The sequence below is a fragment of the Dermacentor albipictus genome, chromosome 4, assembly GCF_038994185.2.
Source record: "Dermacentor albipictus isolate Rhodes 1998 colony chromosome 4, USDA_Dalb.pri_finalv2, whole genome shotgun sequence".
NCBI lineage: Eukaryota > Metazoa > Arthropoda > Arachnida > Ixodida > Ixodidae > Dermacentor > Dermacentor albipictus.
In genome coordinates this window covers 39,077,158-39,101,275 of record NC_091824.1, presented here as the reverse complement: position 1 = coordinate 39,101,275, position 24,118 = coordinate 39,077,158, and the positions used below count along the sequence as shown (strand labels likewise).

General features: G+C 42.8%; 1 protein-coding gene across 2 annotated transcripts in view; it reads right to left on the bottom strand.

Annotated features, from left to right (window-relative positions):
* Positions 1 to 5,840: 5,840 nt before the first annotated feature.
* Esyt2 (extended synaptotagmin-like protein 2) overlaps positions 5,841 to 24,118 on the bottom strand; it is a 93,043-nt gene continuing 74,765 nt past the window's right edge. For both annotated transcript variants that reach the window (XM_065443758.2, XM_065443760.2), the window contains 5 exons: positions 21,431 to 21,549; positions 18,341 to 18,436; positions 16,648 to 16,782; positions 15,892 to 16,050; positions 5,841 to 10,938 (listed from right to left, as the gene is read on the bottom strand). In XM_065443758.2, coding sequence (XP_065299830.2) covers positions 10,914 to 10,938; positions 15,892 to 16,050; positions 16,648 to 16,782; positions 18,341 to 18,436; positions 21,431 to 21,549 — 534 coding nt within the window. In that variant the 3' untranslated portion in view covers positions 5,841 to 10,913. The remainder of the gene's footprint in view (positions 10,939 to 15,891; positions 16,051 to 16,647; positions 16,783 to 18,340; positions 18,437 to 21,430; positions 21,550 to 24,118) is intronic.

The window sequence follows — 24,118 nt, the reverse complement described above, 5'->3', positions numbered from 1 at the left end:
TGTGAGAAATACAACTACTTGCATGCCCTCTAAGGCAAACGATATTCTTTGTACAGCAGGATCTGGAAGTGAAGCACAGAAGGCTAATATCGGTGCATTGCATGGACACTTGTGAATTTTCAAGGAAATTAATCATCTAAGTATGGAGTCTATATAAATTAGGCCCATAAGATATTCTGACACACTGATTTGTCACATTAGCTCAGATTTGTCTTTGCTTCTCTTCGATATTCTTGGTAAAGCACAGTATTGAAACTAGAGAGCCTCAGGAGAAGCTTTTTACCTCGGGAGCTCTTAAAAGTTTCAGCATTCACTTAACCAAGTTTGACGGTTTCTTGCACCTAAAAGTTGGTATTCGTGGCGATTACTTTTGGCAATAATTTTACTCCGCAAGATTTTGCATGGGTGCCACCCACCGGCATCCGTGAGCGGCACCATTCCTGGCACGTTGCCGAGATGCTGATTTTGCCATTTGCCTGAGCGCCAGAAACACTCGCCTGCTAGATGCAACACATATTGCACTAGTCTCCTGTAATCTCGTGCAAGTGAAAGTCTCTGAAAGTTATCACGTGGAAATGCTGCTAGAGTGTGCTAATACTGCCCCAGGTATCTTAGTTGAACCATTATCTTTTTACAGTTTGCAAAAATTGACAAAAAGAACTCTCACTACAACTATGCATCCTAGCATTAAAATATAGTACAATTCTGCTGTGGTGTACTGGGACATAAACGACACAAAGTTTACGTGCATACACTTCTCTAAATCCTACCAATAACTTGTGAACAGTACTTCTGCAAAATCTACATAAGCAATGTAACAATTTCATGTCAGCTGTAAACTAATGAATCTTGTTTGTCCTCTGCTGTAAAATAATTTGTCCTGTGCTCGACACGATCCAATGGATAACCTAACCTAACAAAGCCTAACCTAACGCAGTGCCTCAGTATCTGTTTGTACACTTAGTGCCTCTTTTTGGGGCATTTGCTGATTTTCCAGCAATACATATGTAAAAAAAAAAAACTAAGTCAGAACTTAGCACTGCTAACTCTTAATGTAATGCAAGAGCATACTTAGATTGCAATGCTTCGGCGCCTGGGCGGTGCACGCATCACAGGTGATCTTGCACGCTCTCGCTTATCAAAGTGATGTTTCTGTACATCAAACCTTTTACAAACTTGCCATTTCGTGCACACTATGATGCCACTCGCAGACGCTCAACACCTCGAGTTCTCCGTTAGATACGTCCAAAGTAAGTGAAGTCTGTCTACGATGCTATAAAGAAACACGTGACCGACAGTGGGATTGAAACTCTTCCAGCACAGCGCTCTTACCATTAGGCCACGATCGCACATGTTTCTCTCGCGCCAAACTCGCTCTTTGAAATGCCTGGTCCATGCATTGTGCACCAGTTTCTCACATTCGTACCTTGTAACATGAGACACTGTGTTAGACTGCATTGCCTTTAGGATCGGTAGATGTTTGGTCAAGACGGATGCCTAAAAAATCGATGCTGTCTGCCTTTAATGCTATGGCATAAAAAAAAACAAGACCCTAAGTCAACACATTTGCTTCCAATAATTGGTATACTTTAGTTTACTCATTTGTATAGTGAATCCGAGTCATCCCTGCATTAAAGCTTTGTCTTTGAGTCTCTCATCAAGTTTGGGCACAAAACAAACAAGCATCGTGCATAGACCATGTGGTGAAGATCGTGTCTGTAAGACATTGCACCTATATGGTATGTAGGCCATGAAATCTGCTGTAGGTCGAAATGAGTGCCCGCACTCTCCACGTGGCATCTAGCGGAGGTAGCATAACTGTACTTGCCTCCATGTCATCAATCCTGGTCGTAGTGCACAAATACGGTATTTACTTGTGTAATGCTTGCATGATACATACATACAGGGTGCCCCAGCTAACTTCAGCCAGAGTTTAAAAATAATGCGAATGGCACATGCCAGGACAGAACCAAGGAAATGTTGTTTGCCATTGCTTGGAGATACTCGAATTATTTCTTCATGCTACCGAATTAGAGAATTACTCTTGATTTATTATGTCCTCAAATATTATAATTAGATGAAAAGTGTCAATGAGAAAATTGTAGAGCGACATGAAAAATTCCCGATACAGCTTTCTGTGGCTCAATACGTGCTATATAAAAGCGTTTTTCCAAGTGTGAAAGAAGCCCGCAAATGCACGCAGAATGGCCGTGCGACTGGCCCCGCAAGGCATTTCACGCGTATTCGCAGGCTTCTTACATGCTCGGAAAAACACTTTTGTGTAGCACGTACTGAGCAACAGAAAGATGTATCGGGAGTTTTTCATGTCGCTCTACAATTTTCTCATTGACGATTTCATCTAATTATAATATTTGAGAAGTTAATTAACTTAGACTAATCATCTAGTTAGGCAGAATAAAAAAATTATTTAAGTATCTCCAAACAATGGCAAACAACATTACCTTTCTTCTGTCCAGCTAAGTGGCATTTGCATATTTTATGCGAAGCATATTACGAGAGCTCAACCCAGCTCCTCAGGCGCGGCGGTGTCGCCATGAAATCACGTGACACCGTGACGTCACGACAGAGGAGAAGTGGCTTTGGCTCAACTCTTGCAAGACGGGCTGGGTGGGAATCGAACCAGGGTCTCCGGAGTGTGGGACGGAGACGCTACCACTGAGCCACGAGTACGATGCTTCAAAGCGGTACAAAAGCGCCTCTAGTGAATGCGGTGTTGCCTTAGAAACGAGCTGTTTCTAAGGCGTGCGTCTCTTGCTCAGGCGCACATTTCGTTGCCGCGCCGAACGCTGCTTTGCTCGACGCTCACCGCGTCCAATGCGGGGCGCGTAGTCGCTGCCCTGTAGCCCATTGTCTTACACCCCTTGGCGGGTCGACGGGAACGCTGTCGCGTTCCACTCTTGAAGGCGAAGAAGTAATGCATGAGTTGTTTCTTCGTCTAGCCGAACCAAATATAGCCAAGCAACAGCAGTTCACCAGGCTAAACAGTGGTTCAACAACTAAAATAAAGGCTATTATGCTTCGCATCCTGGGCTTAACCTTACCTAAGCCACAGCCATTTTTTTTAAACTCTGGTTACTGGGACACCCTGTATATATAGACAAGGGAAATTAAAATTTCCCCTGTTTCGTTGCTTCCACAATCTCTGCATTATGCCTGTCTATTAATGTGTGTCTGTCACATGTAATTCGGAGGTTGTGGCTTCGGCTCTCACTGGCGACAAGTCATATTTTCCTCCACCCTTTATTTCCCCCGGTTTTCTTCATTTCAATTTCAACCACAGTTAATTTCTCTAGCAGTGGTACTGCTTCCATTAGATGCGCTTTTTTACTTCCTGCTCAAGCCTTACACGAATGAGGCGAGAATATGCATCGGGTAACCAGAATCTTCCAGGTGCTTGGTCTGATCTTCGGAACTGGTTTCCACTTTGTGGCCACAGGACTTTATGAAATAATTATTGAAAGACGATGTTACAACTGCACATTTTAAGAGTCTTGAATGAGCAGAAGGAATTGGTAGGACTGGTTTATTGCCTGTCGGCTGATAACTCCAGCAGACCTTTTGTGGTGAAAGGTACAATCCCAAGTCTAAAAACCTTATCAACTTGCCTACAGGGACTTCATATGTCAACGACAAAGGAGACAACACTTCAGTGAATGAGGTTAGGGTTTTTGAGACCACAGAGTCAAAAATACATGATTTGTTATTGAAAATAATTAAAAAATCATCAACCAATCTCAACACTTTCAAACATTGGTGTTATTTTTCAGGCGTTTATCAAGAACCTGGTCATGATTAACTAGATATAAATCACTTAAGCAGGGAGCAATACATGACCCAATCCATATGCTCTCTTATTGTTTAGCATTTCCCTCCCAAGTCGCATAAGCAGAGTTAACATAAAAACTAAGAAATTCTAGAAACATGTCGCAAGTCAAACCAGGGGCGTATTGAAATCGAACTGCTCCAAACTGGTCAATGGAGCCAGTTACACATTTCATCAAGTCATTCTGCTGGAGAGAATAGTACAGATCTTTTAAGACAATAAGAAAAGTGACAAGGCTTGCCAGTGTTTAAAGAATTTCACCACTTGTTCAGACTTAGTTACCAAAAATTGGTCATCGAATGGCAAGAGCTTTAGGTACGTTTTGTAAAAACTTCGCTACACGTTTCTGCCAAACATATGATCCTATTTAGTGCAAAAGTTCTGAAAACAAACAAACAATGAGAGGCAAAAGGAAAAAAAAAACCACCTCTTACTGTTTTTTTTTTTCGGGTTTTTGCGCTAGAGAGCATCATGTTAAGTAAACACCAACTTGCCCAAGAAGTTATCCTCGCGTTTCTGCCAGGCTGCATTCTCTGACACTTGTCACTCGGAGGGGACGTTTCGGCTCGCGTGTTTTTGCCAAGGAAAACAAGTCAAGGTCTCCCTGGTCTCCCTTTGTGCTCTTTTCAATAGACTGGGATAAACCATCTAGTTAGAAACTTTTGCACAGCTTTTTTGCTTCAATTTGTACTTTCTTAAGTGTTACGCCTTTGTGGACCCTGAAAGTTGGCTAGATAGCCTCAAGAGCCTTTGAATTATATGTCGTCCTGATCATCGCCACGAAGCTCTAGTATATCGGGCATCCCGCCATGGTATCTTGTTGAAGCATGCTGCAAATCATCCAACTGACTGCTTCGTCAGCTTGCGGAGCTCACATGTTCGGCTTCTGCATCCGAAAAATTCTGCCACCCAAAGTTCTCGCATTATTCGTGCGCTGTCAACCCTCAACTAACTACTGGATTCGGATCTGCTAACTGACACCTAGCAATGGCAGTGACAAGTGCATCTGAAAAGTTGCACCTGACACATAATTCCTTTGTTACATCCAGTATTCATTACATGCTGATATTGAGGAGAAATATTTCAGATTTACTCTGTTATATCCAATAATTCATTATACTATCTGTGTTCGTCACATCTATATTCAACTGTAGTACAGAAGCTGGCAGCGGCATCCATTAGGGGACTGTATTGCAAATATTGTACTGTTGCAACGGTGCTATCTAGTTAGAGCATGCTATGGCTTTGGGTTCTAAGATATACATACTTGATAGAATGCACAAGGTCGCACGTGCTGCAGTGTATGGCGGTGTTATGTGTAACATTTAAAAGCGGGAAAGAAAGACATTGTTGCTCTTGAAATTTTCTTTATTGGAAAGCACTTTGAGACCAAATTTGCCCATAAAATCAATCATATAAGCTTGCCTTGCAAAACGCTGGCAAACAACAGCACAGCAACAACAATGTCGACTGGTATCATCCACTTGGAGATTACAACGAACCCACTATTTGATTGTGCAATAGTATTCACACAGTTGCGCTCAAGCCACTGTAGAAACGCAAAATAATGTGCTGCTTGTACATTGTCAAGCACAAACCAATGAGCTTCAACTGACAGGCTCAAGACAGATGCTCCAATGTGCAGTTTTTGTTGAAGCACTAGTATGGCACAAATGTCGAGGGCTCACAGTCGTCGGCCCGTAACAAGAGAAGAAAACTTGAACATTCACAACATTTCAAATACATTGCCTTGTAGAACCACACATGAAACATTATACCCAAAGACCGCATACAAAACCTGAGGCATCAAATCATGTAAATGTGCATGATGATCTCTCAGTGTCACTAGCATCAATTACGCTTCACGTCCTGAAGCACGTTTCCCAATGACTTGCCCGTGCTTTCTCCAATTTGCTTAAAGTAACACATGTAGCAGGTGGGAAACATCCATCAATTTTGAATTCTCAGCGAACCTTGTTGATTGCCGAGGTTCAACATAGCAGTAAAACACCGGCTATGACAGACTGCATAGTTGAGTGCTGTACATAAAATTTGCCAGCTGGAGTTCTTTAGCTTGCACTCAAAGCTGTTTGTGGAGCTGCAATTTGTTTGTGGAACTGTAAATTTGGAGGGTGTTCACTGAGAGCTAAGGAAGTTGGGCCGCTTTCAGCTGGCATGCACCAGGAACTTTTTGCAGTATTGACCTCACACGATGAGAGGTTAATAGGTTGCAATGACAATGGTCTACAAGTACAGTGCCATTCACTGCTGTGTAAAGCAGCCCCCTTTGGTGTATTCTGACGACACATTGCAACAACTGCTGGGTTTACTCGTGTGCCCAGGAGCATGCGTGGCCTATCATGCATGCAAAGCTGCGTGGATTGCTCTTCATCAAGTGTCGACGTTGATGAGTGTCTCTCGTTCAATCAGGTATGCACTCAGCATGCGGGTGCATGCAGTCCCATTGCAGCGTGTTGCTATTGGACGATGCGTATAGGATGATAACACCCTTCGCCATGCGGTGCAGTGAGACAGTGCCCTCAGGCAAAGTGCACACCCGGCAAAACAAAGGCACTTACCAACAGCCCATCATTAAAGGCAATGCACACAGATCTGCATACCTGTTAAGCAATGCGTGGGCACGCCATCTAGAATCCATAAGCAGCCCCTGCCAGGCATCGCCCACCATGCTTATTGTGAACATCTGGAGAGAACCGTACTCCCCTGCTAACATCAAACTCTGTCGTCTTTTGACCCAGAACAGAAACGGCTCTCCCTATGAAACAACGATTAACAGCAATGCGAGGGCAGGCAATATGGCAGGCATGACACCATACGGAAGGGCAGTGACCGCATGATCGCGAACAAGAGTGCAGTGTAAGAAAAAGCGTAGGCACAGTCAGCACGTAGGTGTTAGGCAAACATGGCTTCGGGGATGATAGCCATCAGCGACAACTGTCTAATACATACTACTATGGCACTGCAGTAGACACCACATAATGTGCAACATGGGATGTTATGTTCTCCTTTGTCTTTGCAGAACCAAGGAGATAAAACATGTCGCACTTTATAGCCACCATTACGTAATGCATGGCAAGACTTAAGTTGTTTTGTGCAGTTATACTCTTGCCTCGTCTTGTCTTGGCTTTCTGCACTCGCACTACAGCATCTTTTCTTTTCTTTTGGGGGAGGGGGGAGGAGGCATTGGTCTTTCGCGTACATAGTACAGAATATTGGTGCCTCCAGCATTGTTTCTTGGTATCATTGTCTTCCTGATCCATACACACTTAGTGACAACTCTCTCTTTTCACACTGTTTACGTAATGGCTTGAAATACCTTCCCAGTTGCTCAAAGAAATTCTTGATCTGCAAGGAAAACTGAAAATGAAGTCAGTTTCTTACTGTGCAGCATTGTTCCCTTTCTGTGCCGCAACATCGTTGAGCACAGCTTTTCTTGGCAACGTGATCACATCATAGCTGTGAACACTCTTTTCTGCAGAGGCAGCAGGGGACATATTCTGTGACAATCCACTTCGGCGATACTACTGCCTTGGCCATGCCTTGTCCATCAGTCACAGTGATTGGCTGGTTGAGCACTACGTCATACGATTTTGCTCGACCAGCCAATGAACCGCATGCCTGATGGCAGCACTATTGCCGAGGCTACGCCATCACCGAAAGTGATCAGCGCAGAATCCGTGTCCAATGACCCTTGCTAGAAAAGGAGTGACTGCACTTGCTTTAAACTCAAAAGCAAGACTCCATAGTTTTCCTACTCTACCATAACACGTATCAGCAGTGCTAAATGAGACTAGGATAATTAAAAAGGCCACACACGAGCAACAGTGTGCATTGCCCTTCTTGCACAGTTTGGCACTGCTGACACTTATTTTGCCACGTAACAACATGCCCAAATAACTGTTGTTGTTCCTATTCTGCCTCTACATACTGGCATGATGGACATGCGCGGTGCACTGAGTGACCACGCATGCTGTCTGCCGATGCAAATGCGTGCTACCGTAGTGCTACTCGTGACGAATCTGTCTACACAAATGCGCTGCACACGCCCTGCAAAGTCCCTCACAACCTCGTCTCTGCAGCACTTCTCTGTTCTCTCAGCGGTGGCCTCATGCACAACGCATGCACGGAGGAGAAAAGTTAACATCACAAACCATAAACAGCTTCTTACTGCAAAGCACTGCATGCATGGTACAATCGCGTCACCTTCGGGAAACGGGTTGCTTGGTAAAACAGGGTCGCATTGGAGACATAGCAGTAGGTTGGTTTCATTCCGTTTAAGGGATACCACAGTTTTTTCTTAAATTCCTCGTTCAAAAAGCTGTCGCATACTTTACCACATTCACGTATTCCACATGGCAAAGCAGTACTAAGGAGTGCACATGGTGGGGGGGTCAATGACTGCCCCTGGTGTTAAATGGGGGTGCTAGTCTGCCTCAGAACATTTGGTATCCTCCACAGCACACAGATTATTCCGAAAGGCAAGGTAATTTTAAACAGTCCTCATATGGCATGGTTAATTCTTTTAAGAGTTCTAAATGGCTAGTATGCAGACTTTGCTATCCTTTGTGCTTCAAGAAGTAATCAAGAGTTGTCTGGGTGGTTTTCTGCAACTAGCTGGTAAGAAGCAACCATTCTGCCCACCCCCAAGATGGATGCCATAGGCCTGTGGCAAGAGGAAAGCTGCAAGCAGCAACTTTTCATGCCTACAACACAGCACCTTTCTCCAGATAACCGACAAAAAAATGCGATTGAAACACTGCACATATTTAAATCACTCGATCATCTACAAATTGGACCAGGAGGGTGGAGCGTCTACTTAGCACAGCCCATCAAACTAAACAGAAAATAAAGAAAGGCAGTGTTTTTTTTTCAAAGACAGAACACATACAACATGCACAGCTCACTTCAAAAGCAAAAACAGCTCATTCTGCGCACTTTTGTTTATTTCGATCTCACCTGGGATCACTTGGGTGTTAGACAACAAGTGTAGCACAAGCAGGAGCAGAACAATAAATGTTAACAAATGACTAGAAAAAAATGCCAGCATATAGCATTAACAGAAGCAGACGTGCTCCTTGAAAGCAAGATAAAAGTAGCAACTGCGTCGGCAGAATATGACAGTACATAAAAACCCGCAAGAGTTTTTTTGATGGTGTGAATACAAAAGTGGTAGCCTTTTTAGCCAACCACGTTCAGTTGGTGCGGGGAGAGCATTTACGAGAAAGAGAAAATAGGATAATGTAAATAATCAATGCAAAAATAAACAAAGCTTTAAAAAAATGTAACCGCAGAAAAATACCTTGATTACAGATAAAAAGCACACACGACAGAACTATCGTATTTTCTCTAATGCAAGCACCCTTCCTAAACCTACACTCAATCTCTCAGGACTAGGGCTGTGCGAACACTTTAAAAATTTAATAAGAATATAACAGCTGCTTCAAGTGGAAGTACTAATTTATGTGAGTACAATTTCTTCAAATATTCAACTACAACTGAATTATCAGTTTACTACTTGTACTGCAACCTCAATTAGGCCTCACTATGTTCGCTAGGTCACAGAAAAAGAAAAGGAGGGGGAGGCGGTGCTTAGATATGAGTAAATACAATAATCGGCATACTACAGTACAACTTAGCTCGAAAAACGAAGCAAGGTATAAAATACCATTTTGTTTGCTGTAGTGAACAAGGTTTTTATGCAAAAGCTTGAACCTTCTTCTTTCAAACCTTTTTACCGTGTCCTTTTCATTGGCATTTGGTATTGTCTCCTTGTAATAGGAAAATTTCATTGTTGGAAAGCATTCAATTACACCAGGGCATTGTCAAGATAGCGCACAATGCACTGCAATATTCGCAGCTTTGTGTCCAAATCATTTAGCATCTTGAAACACATACAAAGTGTGCTCTTTATGAAGTACATGACAACGAAAATTGCGCACACGGCAATATAGCACATTAATTCAAAACATCCTCAGTATACGCCTTTCAACACTCTGTAATCATTTCACACTAGCAAGAGATAAGATAAAATTGCAATAGAGTCCTGCCCTTCAGCGTAGGCATCAGCATAAAATTTGCAATGGTAGCTGCATGCAACAAATTAAAAGTCGCATCATGAATCTTGCTTTTTTTCCCATAAAGCCACAAGGTCATGTCGTTAACAAGGTCTCAGTGTTGAAACACATGTGACAATAAGTACAAGAATGGCTTAAAATAATGTGGCTAATGTAAGCCAAATATTAAAGAAATTGAAAAATTAAAGGGCTTTCTTTCTATGGAATTTTTTTTAGCACTAAGTAGGCGTGCAATTAAAAGAAACAGATGCCCGAAGAGCATTATGAACAACATGAATTCACAGGTAATGGCACAATTGGTGGACGTCACTTTCCGACTGCACAACTTTTGTACAGTCCACAATGCACTGTGCGCCTTCCAAAAGATCCTCTTATACTCGAGGTGAAACAGACAACAACAACAAGAAAAAACAAACAAGAACACCAAAAAGAAGCAAATACAAGCTTCATGTGTCCCTTAAGTTTCATAATGTGGTTGCACATATATCCGTAAAATGTAAAATTTTCAAAAACGCTCAATTTTGTACCTCAATGAAAGACATTTATAAAGCCATTAGCCAGTCAAGTCACACAGCCTAAACCTTCACAGTGAGCATTAGAAGCCAAGTGTTATGTACAAGCGTCATTCCAAATTTCCGTAATCGCTTCTGCAGTCCCTAAGTGATGACTAACTAAGTTCTCACATCAGCCTATTATTCTTCTGAAAGTCACAAGGCAAATCCTTAAATATACTACTCTACATAGTAGGCTTAGGTGACATGCACGTGTAACACAATGCACCACCAAGGCGTCACCCAAAATCCCTTTCTGCTCGTAAACACTATCGCTAAGTGCAAACAAAAAGGACACTAAAAAACAGAGATAACAAACAACAACGCAGTTTTCTTTTGCAACGGACTCTCAATCTGTCGTAGATCCCTGCACGACGTTTTGAGGACGAATAAGCTCGTCTCACAATCTGGGTAAAAGTCAGCCTAGGAATCCGGCTCCAGCTCGTACCTAAGAGAAATCCAAATGATACACCCAATAAGCGTTTGGCACACCAACTGATTCCACAGATTATTTTCTTAACATCACCTGTAAAAGACAGGTGGATTGCTTCAGGAGGTGGTAATTACCAGCACAATAAATTGCAATTAGGTAGCTAACTAAAGTACCTAATTATTTTTTAAGTGTTCATTTCCCGACACATTTTAAAGGGACATTAAAAGAAACACTAAATGAGTTTAGACTGACGAGGCCTTTCAAAATCTTTCATAACTTCATTTTCTTTAGCTTGGCTATAATAGGTTGATAAGTAAGATAGGAAAATGAAGGCCAAAGTTTCATTTCTTGAATTTTATGCCAGAACACTGGCATGGGCAGGTTGGTGCGACGTCAAGGATTTCGAAGTATTATTTCGTATATTTGGGTCGTTGTGGTTGAGTAAAAGTTCTTGAAACTTGCCAAGTTAAGTCGTTGGCTCTTTTATAAAAGGAACCAAATTTTGCGAACTAGTATCATCATCCATGTTGCCCTCCTGGCTTGCAACATTGGATACCTGGGCCGTTTTACCAGTCCTTGATGAACTTTATGCACGAAGCAAACGTGTTTGTATAGGACATGTGATGCCACTCTTTTGCATTCGTTTCACAAATTGGATTATGCATAAGGGTAACCTTCCAAATTAAATAAAAAATTCGCAGTTTAGCCAGAAAGATGTAGCATCTACTGCGATAGCAAATTATTAGAAAGCTATACAAAGTAAGCATAGTAATTTTATGGGCCATATAAACTTGTAAGCATTCACTTACTAACTAAATTAACAAGCATGTTGTCATGCATAAGCTAGCAAACAGCAACACATCTTAATCGATGACTGCTGACACTCGCTGTCAAAATGCTGGCGTGAGGAAAAGAGGCAGGAGCCGCTAGCAAATTGACCGTCGTGCTCCCTTGTGCTTCAACGCGAACTAAGTGGCGAGAACGCAGTGCACACGAAGCTATCAGCCCTCGAGGCACCTAGACTTTGTACTCATCGCAGATCGCTTTCAAGACAGGGCACGTGCGGCTGCACTCGGCCGCACCATAAGCGGCACCTAAAAACCTCGAGGTGGTGCCTCCTTGTCACTGCGTTTACAACTTTTCTTGTGGGGTTTAGGCACACTAAATTTCAGATAAATTTTGTAACTTACACAACTTGCCACATTCTGTTTTATCAAGAAAATAAAGTTAATCTTACTAAACAAGGGTTTAGCGGGCTGTGTTGCTTAGAAAATCATAATTTATTCTCAGTTACACAGCGCAAGCTCTTATTATTTGTGCCTAGGCATGCCTAAAGCACAGTAATTGACGCCTGTAAATGACAGCTTTAGTGCCTGTTATAGGCACCTCAAACAGCACCATTTCGTAACCAAACATCTGGTCTCAAGTGATGAAACCTCAATTAAAACAAAATCACACTTGCAAACAGAAATTTCTTTTGGTGCTATTTTCCAAGAATTTAGCTTCACACACTGAAGACGCAAAAATAACCGTTTTTAATAAGCCTTTAATGGACCTGTTAACTTGTCCTTTCACTTTAGGCAAATCTGTCAGTCATTTGAAGGAATCTGATTGCCAGCCTATATTGCCCATTCAGTAAAGTGAGCCAACTTGGGCCAGTGGTACATGTCTTAAAAAACTACTACATAATAGTGCAAAGAACTGGACGTGCAGACAGCACTTCATCTGTCTCAGTCTGCACGTCCCGCTCTTTGTGTTGTTACTTGCTCATTCAGTCCCAACCGTGTACATTTGACAAAGCATCAGTGCTTATCATGGAAAAAATGAAAGCAGGCTAGTCTGGATTATGACGACTCCCTTTTGTAGCAACACACAAGCACCAATTTCCACGCTGTACTGTTAAAGCAGCGTCGACAGGAAATGGCTATTAGAATCAGGGCATATGCAAAGTGGAAATGCTGAGGAGAAAAGGAGCTGGTTAAAAGAGCTACGGCAACAGGCAACACATTAAACACACAGTTGTGTTTGCACAATGTTTGCAGTTAATCACAGCAATTCAACAAAGTGGCATTTGACATGAAAATGCCTTCGTTATATTTATTAAAACTTCTTTCTGGGCGAGTTGGTGCATACTTGACATAAAAATTGTTACAGCACAAACACATGCAACCACAAAGTATGAAGGATGGGACACAAGCGCTTGTGTCCCATCCTTCATGCTTTGTGGTTGCATGTGTTTGCGCTGTAACAATTTTTATGTCAAGTTATATTAAATTAAATTATGGGGTTTTACGTGCCAAAACCACTTTCTGATTATGAGGCACGCCGTAGTGGTGGAGGAGGAGGAGGAATAAACTTTATTTGTGCACAGCAGATTTGAGACCTAGGCCTCTACCTAAATGATGGCCTCGAGCCCTTGGGCCCTGGCAGCATCTTCGGCCTGCTGGATTGCCTTGCGTTGGTCTTCCGGTGCACAGCTGAGCAACGCGGTCTCCCACTGCTCTCCGGTTTTAATTATTTTATTCTGTATGGGTGTACGAGGACAAGCCCAAACCATGTGTTGTAGGTCGGCCCTTTCTTCACAGAACCTACATCTATCCGTGTAAAGGTCCGGGTAGTAGCGGTGGTAGGCCACCGGGTTCGGATATGTATCTGTTTGTAAGAGGCGCCATGCCGTCGCTTGCCGTCTATTTAACGAGGAGTGTGCCGGGGGGAAATGGGCCCTTCCCAATTTATAGTGCTTGGTGATCTCGTTAAAGCTGGTCATCCGGTCTCTCTCCGTTCCCAGTATTTGTTGCGTGTCACCTGCTCGGCCTGTCAGTTCTCGAGCCAGGTTGTGCGCTATTTCGTTCCGGGGAAGGGAGGAGTGTACGGGTGCCCACATAATGTGAATGTCGCGATCTTCACGAAAGTTGTTTAAAATTCTGAGTGCTTCCGGCGAGATTCTTCCTTTTGCATAGTTCTTGACGGCTGTCTTGCAGTCGCTTACTACGATGTTAGCTTCCGTGGAGGCTATTGCCAGTGCTAAGGCAGCTTCCTCCGCCACCTCTGCCTTCCATGTTTTCACTCCGGAAATTTTGACTACCTGGGGTTCTTTAACGTGCACCTAAATCTAAGCACACGGGTGTTTTCGCATTTCGCCCCCATCGAAATGCGGCCGCCGTGGCCGGGATTCGATCCCTATGTCAAGTTTTATTCAATATTCAGTAAAAGCATGCACGCAAATACTAGCATAATGTTATGGATTTTAGATATACAACATCATACCCAGTACTTCATCATACTTGTGTACATTATAAGTCAAACCTTGATATGATGAACTTCAATATAACGAAATTCTTGATATAAAAATGTCTTTACCTTTTCATAACCTCTTATCCATAGAACACCATGTACCTAGAACCTCCACATAACGAGGTGTGTTTGTGTGCAATTTCAACATAAAATTTCACTGCTGCCGCAAAGGAATGCTGAGACAATAAATGGAAACTTCCGCGGATGAAGATGGTCAAATGATTTAATTACAAGCGTCTGCTTGCAAACGCACCTCTGAAATTACGCCGCGCGACAATAGCGACCACCGAAGTGGAGTCGTATCATATCCTATAAAGTCCAAGTGCGAAAAGATCGTGCCCCAGGCACTGTGCTTTAGGTGCGAGTGAAAGTGCGATTCCTTTCCGACAACCCTCAGGATGTTACGAAGGCCTTTAAGGAAACATCTGCAATACACATGCACAGCACCCTCAACACAAAGACAGCCTTCAGTTTCTCACAATTACAGTATTTGCACAATTCTAACGTGCCCCTTTATTGAATAAATGGTACATTCATATTTGCATGTTCTTCATAATCATAACTAATTCTACTCAAAATCAAAAACAAGATCGATTCTTACTGAAAAAAAAAAAGCTCAATGCAAACTACTTAGCCACACTGCGTCGAATTCCCTCCCGCAGATGATGGTTGCACAAGTGTTCAGGAAGTGTGGCATTTCTAATGCACTAAATGGAATTGAAGATGACTTTCTGTGTTCGGTAGACAGCGAAAAGGAGGTGTCGTCGGACTCTGATAGCGAGAAGCCGCTAGGGGTTCAGCTGCGTACATGTCTACTTGCCTTTGCATGTTCCATAAAATCATTTCAATACAGAACATGTCGACTCCGGTTCTGTTACTTGATGTGCACGGCAGAATCAGCACCAAGTTATTTTTTGGATATTTGGGCGGGGATATAACTACGTGTTACAATTGGTGGTGCAGTTGAATTGTGCAAATATGCTAGTTGCAGGAGGCATACAGTATCTTAACCTGCATATAAATTATCACTGCTATCAATATACGTTCTGCATGCCCCTGCCCTAACCCCTACACAAACACATTAACATTTATGCTCGCCACTTCTTAGATGCCTGAAAAGCGTTCAGTTTTGAGGCCAATATGTACTATTGCGGACAATGAACCATGGACAATGAACCATTAAGGCTCACGAGAAAAGAGTGCATTTCTGTTTTCTCATTTTAGCCCTTGTGCATACTGTCAGCATGATTTTGGCTTCTGGGCTTAGCTTGGAGTTCATACCACCAATCAATGGCAACAGCACAGTGGCAGCAAATATTGCATTCTCGTGTTACAGATCGTAAATTTATTTACAATCCGTAACGTGAGAGTACAATCTTTGCTGCTACTGTGCTGTTACAATCTGTAACAGCTAGGTAAATTTATGTAAAGAAGTTACTGCTTGCAAATTTATTTATTTATTTATATAGAACAATACACAAAACTGTCTCAGGAAACAAAGGCCTGACTGCCATGCCTGACTAGGCCGTGCTACCTTAAACGCGACAGTGATTACATACTTAAGAATTTCCTGCTTTGCTTAATTTGTTAATGATAGTAGACAGATTAGTACGTTGAGATAACGGTTCATCAGGCGTAAGTGGTGAGGGACACAAATGAGCGCAGCGTGCATACCAGTCGGTGTGTGCCTTGGTGAGGTCCAGGTTGGCCAGGCTGACCTGCGTGCGGCCCAGTGTCTTGCCACGGGAAAACATGGACGAGCCGCTCTTGGAGTTGACCAGCACTTGAAGGGTGCTGCCTTCCAGGTCTGACAGCGCTGCCTCAAATTCCATCCTGGTTCGCAAACGTAGCAAAATAAAGGTGAGCGTGCCTAGCTCTTGCAACTTTCAAATGACACGCATCCTTGATAACAGGGGTGAAGTGAATTGGGGTTAATTAATGAACCAGGGAATGCAAGTGCTACGTTAGATGCGTTAAATGCATCCTGCAATAAATTTCCAAGAATGTTCGCATCTTTATAAAGGAACAGGAAAATCTTTGCTCATAATAATTCTATATTCTCAATTACAAGAGAACACTTAACTTCTCCATGCTTTCCTTGGCTTCATCGTCTGCTGGCTTCACATGGTTAAGTTCTACCCAAAGTCAGCCGACAGAGATGTCAATTAAGATCAAGAGACAAAAGTGTTTCTTGTTTTCCGTTTTTTGCATTCCACGCTTATTGAATGAGGCCACCATGGCTATCAATTAAACCCACAACCCTACAATGCCTTATCAAAATCCAGACCGAAGGGAAAGCCATTACGGTCACAAGCAAGTTTGGGAATTAGTGGGCGTCATCACCTGAGCAGAGAGCACCCTCAACTTCCTGCCTTCCGACAATCACTGGCTTCTAACAATGGGCAACTCAGGCTAAGCGCTGGTGCTTACGACTCGTCAAAGACGGGGTTGCAGGTGTTCCGGCAGATCTGAGTCTTGCGCTTGCTGTCCTTCGATCGGTCAGGCAGCAGCTGCAGCTTGACGTAAGGGTCCGGCAGGTCATCACCCTCCTTGTGGACTAAGTTTCTGAAAATCACAGCACGCCAAGTGTCAGACGATGACGTTCAATTTGAAGGAACAATAAAGGCAAGCATTACATAAAAACCTGCTTGTAATATGAACCCAAGTCTAATGGAACAAGCAATTCCAGGGCTGTGAATTAAAAACAGAAAGAAAGAAAGAAATTTAGGCATACATAATACGACCAAAAACCCTTTTGGTCACACAAAAGCAAAAAAAAAAAAGAAAACAGTTCTACTTCTGAGAATTTCAGCACCTCATTATGATATGAGAAGCAAAATCTAATATGCTGAAAGCCATAAGAAAACCTTGTATTCATATCTAGGGATTTACATTTCAAACTAAAAGTGATAGGTAAGTGTCCCCAAGATGTTCAAGGTATCACTTTTACTAGGAACAGAGATTTTTTTCATTGTAAGGTTGATGCAGACAGCATAGAACCATGAAAGAACAAAACCATCTCCGTCTACATAATGCATCCATAAAAAGCAATCAACCACGGGATAACAAAGACGTTAAATTATGTTGAATCTCATTGTAAAAGAAAAGGCATTTCAGCCACTTATAAGAAACTTTCCTACAGAATTATCCCTTAATGCTACCTGCTCCTGCCAGCAGTACTTACAGGACTGCGGCGCCTTCTTTAAGTGGGTCTCTGACTTGAAGAAGGCAGTAGCATGGTCTAACAAGTTGATTGGATTGAACTAGTGACTAGTGAAATAGTGACTGGTCATGAACAGGTGCAGAACTTGTGACTTGATAGGAGCGAATGTAGCATTGGTGACTGATGAAATGGTGGTTGTTGATGAACTGTTGGTCAACTGCTGATGTGATGGACTCAATTTAGAACTGCTGACTGGGGGTGATCTGGTGTAGAACTGGTGACATTAATGGACTGAATGTAGAAGGGGTGACTGGGTAACTAGCAATGAACTCATGCAGAAATGGTGACTGGACATGGCACACTCAGGCAGACACTTTAGCCATGACCAACTCAATGGTGGTACTAAATGTTTAACAACCTGCAGTTACATGGGTGGCAGTTCCAGGTTTTGTCCTGTTTTCACTGTCTTCGAGCACATTTACTTTAGTTTCTTTGACCTGTTTGTGTCTCAGAGTAGCAACACACAACATCTCTACACTTCGGCACCATGTGCCTAATTGATTCACTCACTGATCTACTTTGTTTATTTATTTGCTTGAATGTCTCAGCCTACGAGGGCCGCCGTAGTAGAGGCTTCCGAATTAATGCCGACCACCTCGGATTCTTTACCTCGATGCTCCTAAATCTAAGTTCACAAGCCTTATTTTATTATATTAAGATAAAAACCAGCCAAGCAATGACACACACCGGAAACATACAAAAAGATAGAAAAGAGGCTGGAAGACAGGAAAGAGCATTCTTGCATTCTGCCCCGAGTGATATGCGGTCATCACGGCAGGGAATGGAACGCGGCATCTTGTGCTCAGCCACAAAAAGCCATGGCCAACACACTGTCTTCCGGTCTCACAAAAGCCGTAGGAAACAGAGAACAGGCCAATGACAGCTGGAAGCACAACTCACACAGCTCGGTGGACAACGACCACCATGCGGCTTCTCTGGGCACTGTACCGGAGAGTCAGCTGAAGCTTGCCAGCTCCTGGGTCTCCCAGCACCTCCCTGTACGAAAGGCTAGTGTTAGTAAAGGATTTCATTAACAATGAAAATATGCTATTCATGCAGTGGTTTCATGAGCCTGAGTGCACACAGAACAATTGCAGCTGGGCAGTCAAGACAAAAGTAATGGTGTGGGAACGCTTGAAACACCTAATATCAAGCATTGCAATAGACCTTGGTACAGGTTTTTACCATTCTTAGTGCAAATTCAAAAATACATGACAAAAACAGTGCAACAGCAGACGCAGGACATAAAGGAGGAACGAATGAACACAAGCGCGATATTATCATTCATTCCTTATTTCTGTCCTGTGTTCACTGTTGTGCTGTTTTTATAATAGGTTACCGACTAGCCCGGTCCCACATATCGCTTCAAGAATAGACAAGAAGGCCGCTGCCTTCTTGCACGCGCATCTTGAAGTTTCATTAGAAAAATTTATGGGCCTATACTAACAACTAGTATGACTACAGATGGTTTCAAATAAACTTGCTTGTTAGCTTGCCAACGACCTTAAGTCTTGACGATAACCTCATAGTCTCGTCTGAACAAGATGACAAGGCGCTTGTGGTTATCACCTCGTCTTGAATTCTCGCTAATGACAGCTCTGGTTTCAATTACAATTGAATTGTGAGTTGTCAACCTGTGGGAAAGTGCCGTTTGCAAGTTGCATGACAGAAGCCGTTGTGGTGTTTTTGCAGGATGTGGGTCTGAAAGAGACCTTGTAGATAGTTGTGAGTTGTTAGTTTCGATTCTGTGGGAATTCTCATCACATATGTCATTTAATCTTTCACCCTATATCTGGAGTAGCATGTCAGGCTCCGTTTCCAATAATGACATCATTTCCACAGTCCAGACAATAGGAGCAACAGCATGAAGTTTCACTACACATAGTTAGAATGTTACACAATCTTGGTGAGGACTAGTTTTCGATCTTCAGAGTAAGCTCCGAACTAAGCATAATTAAACAAGGACGAAGAAGCGATCACACATCACAGGACGAGCGCTGAGTGCCAACTGTATTTCATAGAAAGAACGCCAGCCTTTTACAGTCTATGTCCAGCTCAAAGTCAAATCAAATTATGGTGCTTAGCTTCCCAAAGCAACAAAGGAACTATGAGAGAAGCCATAGTGGCGGGGCTCCAAACTAATGGCAACCATCAGGGGTTCTCCAGAACGCACCTAAATAAATGATCATTTTACGAACATGTAATATAAATAAGCAAGCATGTACCTAAGTACACAAACATTTTGGCTTTTTGCCCTCACTGAAATGTGTCTGCAGCAGCAGGGAGTGGAACCTGTTACTTTGTGCTCAGCAACAGAACACTGTAGCCACGAAGCCAAGCAATAGGTCATGTCCATCTCGAGCATGTGCACACAAGTATTCGACAATATTCTCGGTCAGACATTCATAATAATGTAACTGACGTTACCCTATATCTTACATCTGCATATGCATGCTGGATAGACACTACAGTCGAAACCGGCTATATCGAACTCGCAAAAAAACGCCATCAGTTCGATATAGAGCATAATTGGATATAAGCCTGATAAAGAATTGGATGTCATAAAAGCACATACCATTTATAAAATCAATTTATTGATGAAACTAGCCTAGTTTCCCATGAAATAGTCCTGTACTTTCTTCTGCTTGGGCAATGTCGCTGCCTGCGACGCATGCACTTCTCCACCTTGTCTAAGGAGTCGGAGAAGCTGAGGCTGCAACCTTCTGCATTCGCGCAGACGCACAGGACTAGTGCAAGTGCACCAATCACCATGGAGGATGTGGGCAAAGGACCATCGTTACTTTCCTCATTGTTCCCACTTTCACTTGTGCTCGGTACGATGTTGGCAATGCAGTCTTTGTTTTCGGGCTCTCCCGTGGACGCAACACAATCATCTGCACTCACAAGCTTGTCGACCGTTGATTCGTCAAAAGCTTCCAGAAATTCTGACAGCTCGCTCCAAACTTCGGTAGCACTGGTACCGGCTTCGTCACATTCATCAGAATTTATAGTCATCACCAAACACGCGGAAGCCGGCAAGTCTAAAGCAATTTCGGATGAACCACTTGAACACAGCCCTGTGTACATGTCGGGTGCCACGGGCACCAGTTTGCAAGTTTTGGCCGCTTCAGCCGTAATCTCCCCTTATTCTTCAAGATCGTGCTCAGAGTGCTCCTCGAAATCTTGCACGCTGCCGGGACATCAGGCTTCTTACCAGACTGGACCTTATTTATGTTTTCGAGCTTCACGATGAAAAGCGAATCATCACGGCAACACTGTGGGAGAAGGCCCACAAGGCACACAATGAACCAGAAAAGTAGCGACAAACTCGCACTTGCGCCATCTTTCACGGCGAGGGCACAAGAGCCTCTGATTGGCTGCCTAAGCAATTTTATTCTAAAGACTAGCGCAAAATAGCAGGGACAAAGACAGAGAAGACGACAGGACGAGCGCTCGTCCTGTCGTCTTCTCTGTCTTTGTCCCTGCTATTTTGCACTAGTCTTTAGAATAATGATGACGCACCAACTAGCCCAGCTTTCTGCCTTGAATGCCTGAGCAAGCAATGCGGGTGGGCCAGGATCATTTTTGCAGGGGGGTGTCGACGGCTCGCCCGACACAGCACGGTCACCGTAGGGAGAGCGTTGGATGGAGCACGGGCCGCCGAGTTTTCCGCCACTGCAAGGGAAAGCCAACTTCCGGAGGCACTTTACGGCCGCTTGACATTCGATATATCGGGAGTCGCTGCTACCTTTGTTCGATGTAAGCGTAATTTTTGCTATATATACTCATTGTAACTATACCGTCTTCAGAAATCGCTTGATATATAGAATATTTCGATGTAAACGGGTTTGATGTAGTCGGGTTCGACTGTATAAAAGGTTGTCGCTCTTTCTGTGAAATACAGTTGGCGGTCAGTGCTAGTCCTGTGGTGTCTGCTTCTTTGTTCTTGCTCTGCTGTTTCAGCTATGGAGTTGGGCCAGCTGTTCTAACCTCTGTGGGTCCCTGTGGCTGGCTTCGAGCGGTCCTTCTCCCATGGCCATGCTGTCTAGGATGGGTGACACTGTAGAGTGCACCACTTCGTCCAGCGACGGAACCTGAGGTGGCAGCGTCTGCGTCACAAGAGTACAACCTCGAATGCAGTCGCTACAAGAGCTCAGAATATCTCCGCAATGTGCATTTGCACCTCGTTATAACACAGACTAATGTAACACGTTATCGGATACAACAAATTATATTGAAAATCTGGCTATAACAAAATCAAAAAAGGGAGATACAATGCAATAATGGGTACAGCGAAGCAAAAAAATTTGCATTTTAACGCAGCCCTGATTGCAAATTCATTTTCGGTGATACGTTGTGTACTTAAAATTCTAAACTTATTTTTTTTATAATAAATATTGCATATAATGAAGTTTTTCAGTGGTGGATGCAACTTCATTACAACGAAATTTGACTGTATTTCCAACCTGCAAGCAATGGTTAGCACAAATTTCACTCAGCGTTGCTCGGACTGCTGCTTTCAATGCTCCGTTATTAAGAAACTGCATGCACTTGTCCAGGAGGCACACTACACTGACACAGCAAATAGTTGTTTTTTTAAATTTCTCAGTCCAGCATTTAATGGGATTTCATTTGGCCAGGAATGAGCTACAAGAAGAAATTTTAGTCAATGACCGTGTCAAAACAAAAATATGACATTTCGAAACTTTAACAAGTTCAGAAGGATCAATATTCAGTCTAGTTGGCGACGATTCGCCTCCGACTTGAGCCGTTCACCGAGGACAAGAGAGACATATTTCTTGATCATGCCAAGAAACTTGAGAGATCTCCAAAATGCCATCTTTTTATTTTGACAAGCTCGGCAAATGCACCTTCACTGTATACCAGTATACGTAACCACTAACGCCTTAGAGCCCTCAATGTAACATAGATAGAGGGTGTCCCACGTAACTTGATCCAAACTTTAAAAATACGCAAATGCCACGTAGCTGGACATAACCAAGGTGATGTTCTTTGCTGTCACTAGGAGATACTTGGATTATATTTCTCATTTCGTCTAATTAGATAGTCTAAATTAATTAATCAACTTCTCAAATATTATAATTTCATGAAAAGCGTCAATGAGAAAATTGTAGAGCAACATGAAAAACTCCCGATACAGCTTTCTGTTGCTCAATACGTGCTACATAGAAGTATTTTTCCGGGCGTGAAAGAAGCCCGCGAATACACGCCAAATTGCCCCGTAACTGGTCGCTCAAGGCACGTTGCGTGTATTCGCGTGCTTCTTCCACGCTCGGAAAAAATACTTCTATGTAGCACGTACTGAGCAACAGAAAGCTGTATCGGGAGTTTTTCATGTTGCTCTACAATTTTCTCATTGACGCTTTTCATCTAATTATAATATTTGATAAGTTAATTAATTAGGACTAGTTATCTAATCAGGAGGAATGAAAAAAATTATCTGAAGATCTTTAAGCATCAAAACTGAGAGCAGGGCAAGTTGGTGTGGTTCCATCTTAACAAAAAAAGTGCATGAGAAAGACATAGATGAGCTATATAGAAACGACAAATACGGCCACCCGTGTTTGTCATTTCTCTCTAGCTCGTCTACATTTTTCTTGCGCAGTTTTTTGTTGAGATGGATCTCCAAGTGACGGTAAACAACATTACCTTGGTTTTGTTTAGCTAGATGACATTAGCATATTTTTAATGTTTGGCTTAAGTTACGTAGGACAACCCACATAGTAGCATAATAACAGCATGAAAATGGAATGCGAATGAGATAGTGAAAACAGAAATAAATCTACAAAACAGAGACACACACAAAATGCAGAAGAATAAAAAATGCATGGCAGCATGTAATGGACTAATTATTATTATACAATGAGTTATATGACTAGGCAACAAGCAATTTACCTGCGGCCACCACCATGAAATGATTAAAATTTGGAGATTGTAAAGGTAAGTTAAGACAGCAAAGAAGGTAGTAAGACAATGATGAAACCATGTAGAAAAACGAAAATGTCTGCATTAGATTGGTTTAGCTTCGACAAAGTTAGCATGGCATGCTACCTCACTAATTCAACCCTCCTTAATTTGGAATGTTAGATAATTCAGACTATGTGCCATTTTACTTTATGATTTGTGCCACGCACAATGCCACTTTGGTTGCATGCCTGCCTGCAAGACTCATTGATCACTGTCGTCATGAGTACAGATTTTTCTGCAGTTGCTATGATGGCAGTTTAGTAAAAAGTGCTTTGTTTTTTTACTCATTGCAAGGTGCATTAGGCGACAAAGATTATGGAAGCCATTGAGGATGAGAGGCGATTCCACTGTGGTCCACATGCCAACATGGGTAAAACTCTCCGGTTACACAGCAATGGTCGATTAGTCGATGAGAAAAGTACGAGGTCAGGCTGGTTTGTGCGTAGTTGTCGATGCTTGTGGCATAAGAGATTAGCGGAGAAAAAAGAAACGACTTGCAGACTTTAAGCAATATAGAAAGTGTGTGTGTGTGTGTGTGTGTGTGTGTGTGTGTGTGTGTGTGTGTGTGTGTGTGTGCGTGCGTGCGTGCGTGCGTGCGTGCGTGCGTGCGTGTTTTTCACAAACTTGCGTAAGTACTGCTAATATGCTTGCAATGCAGTAATGAAAGAAAGAGCAAAGATTGTTATGAGC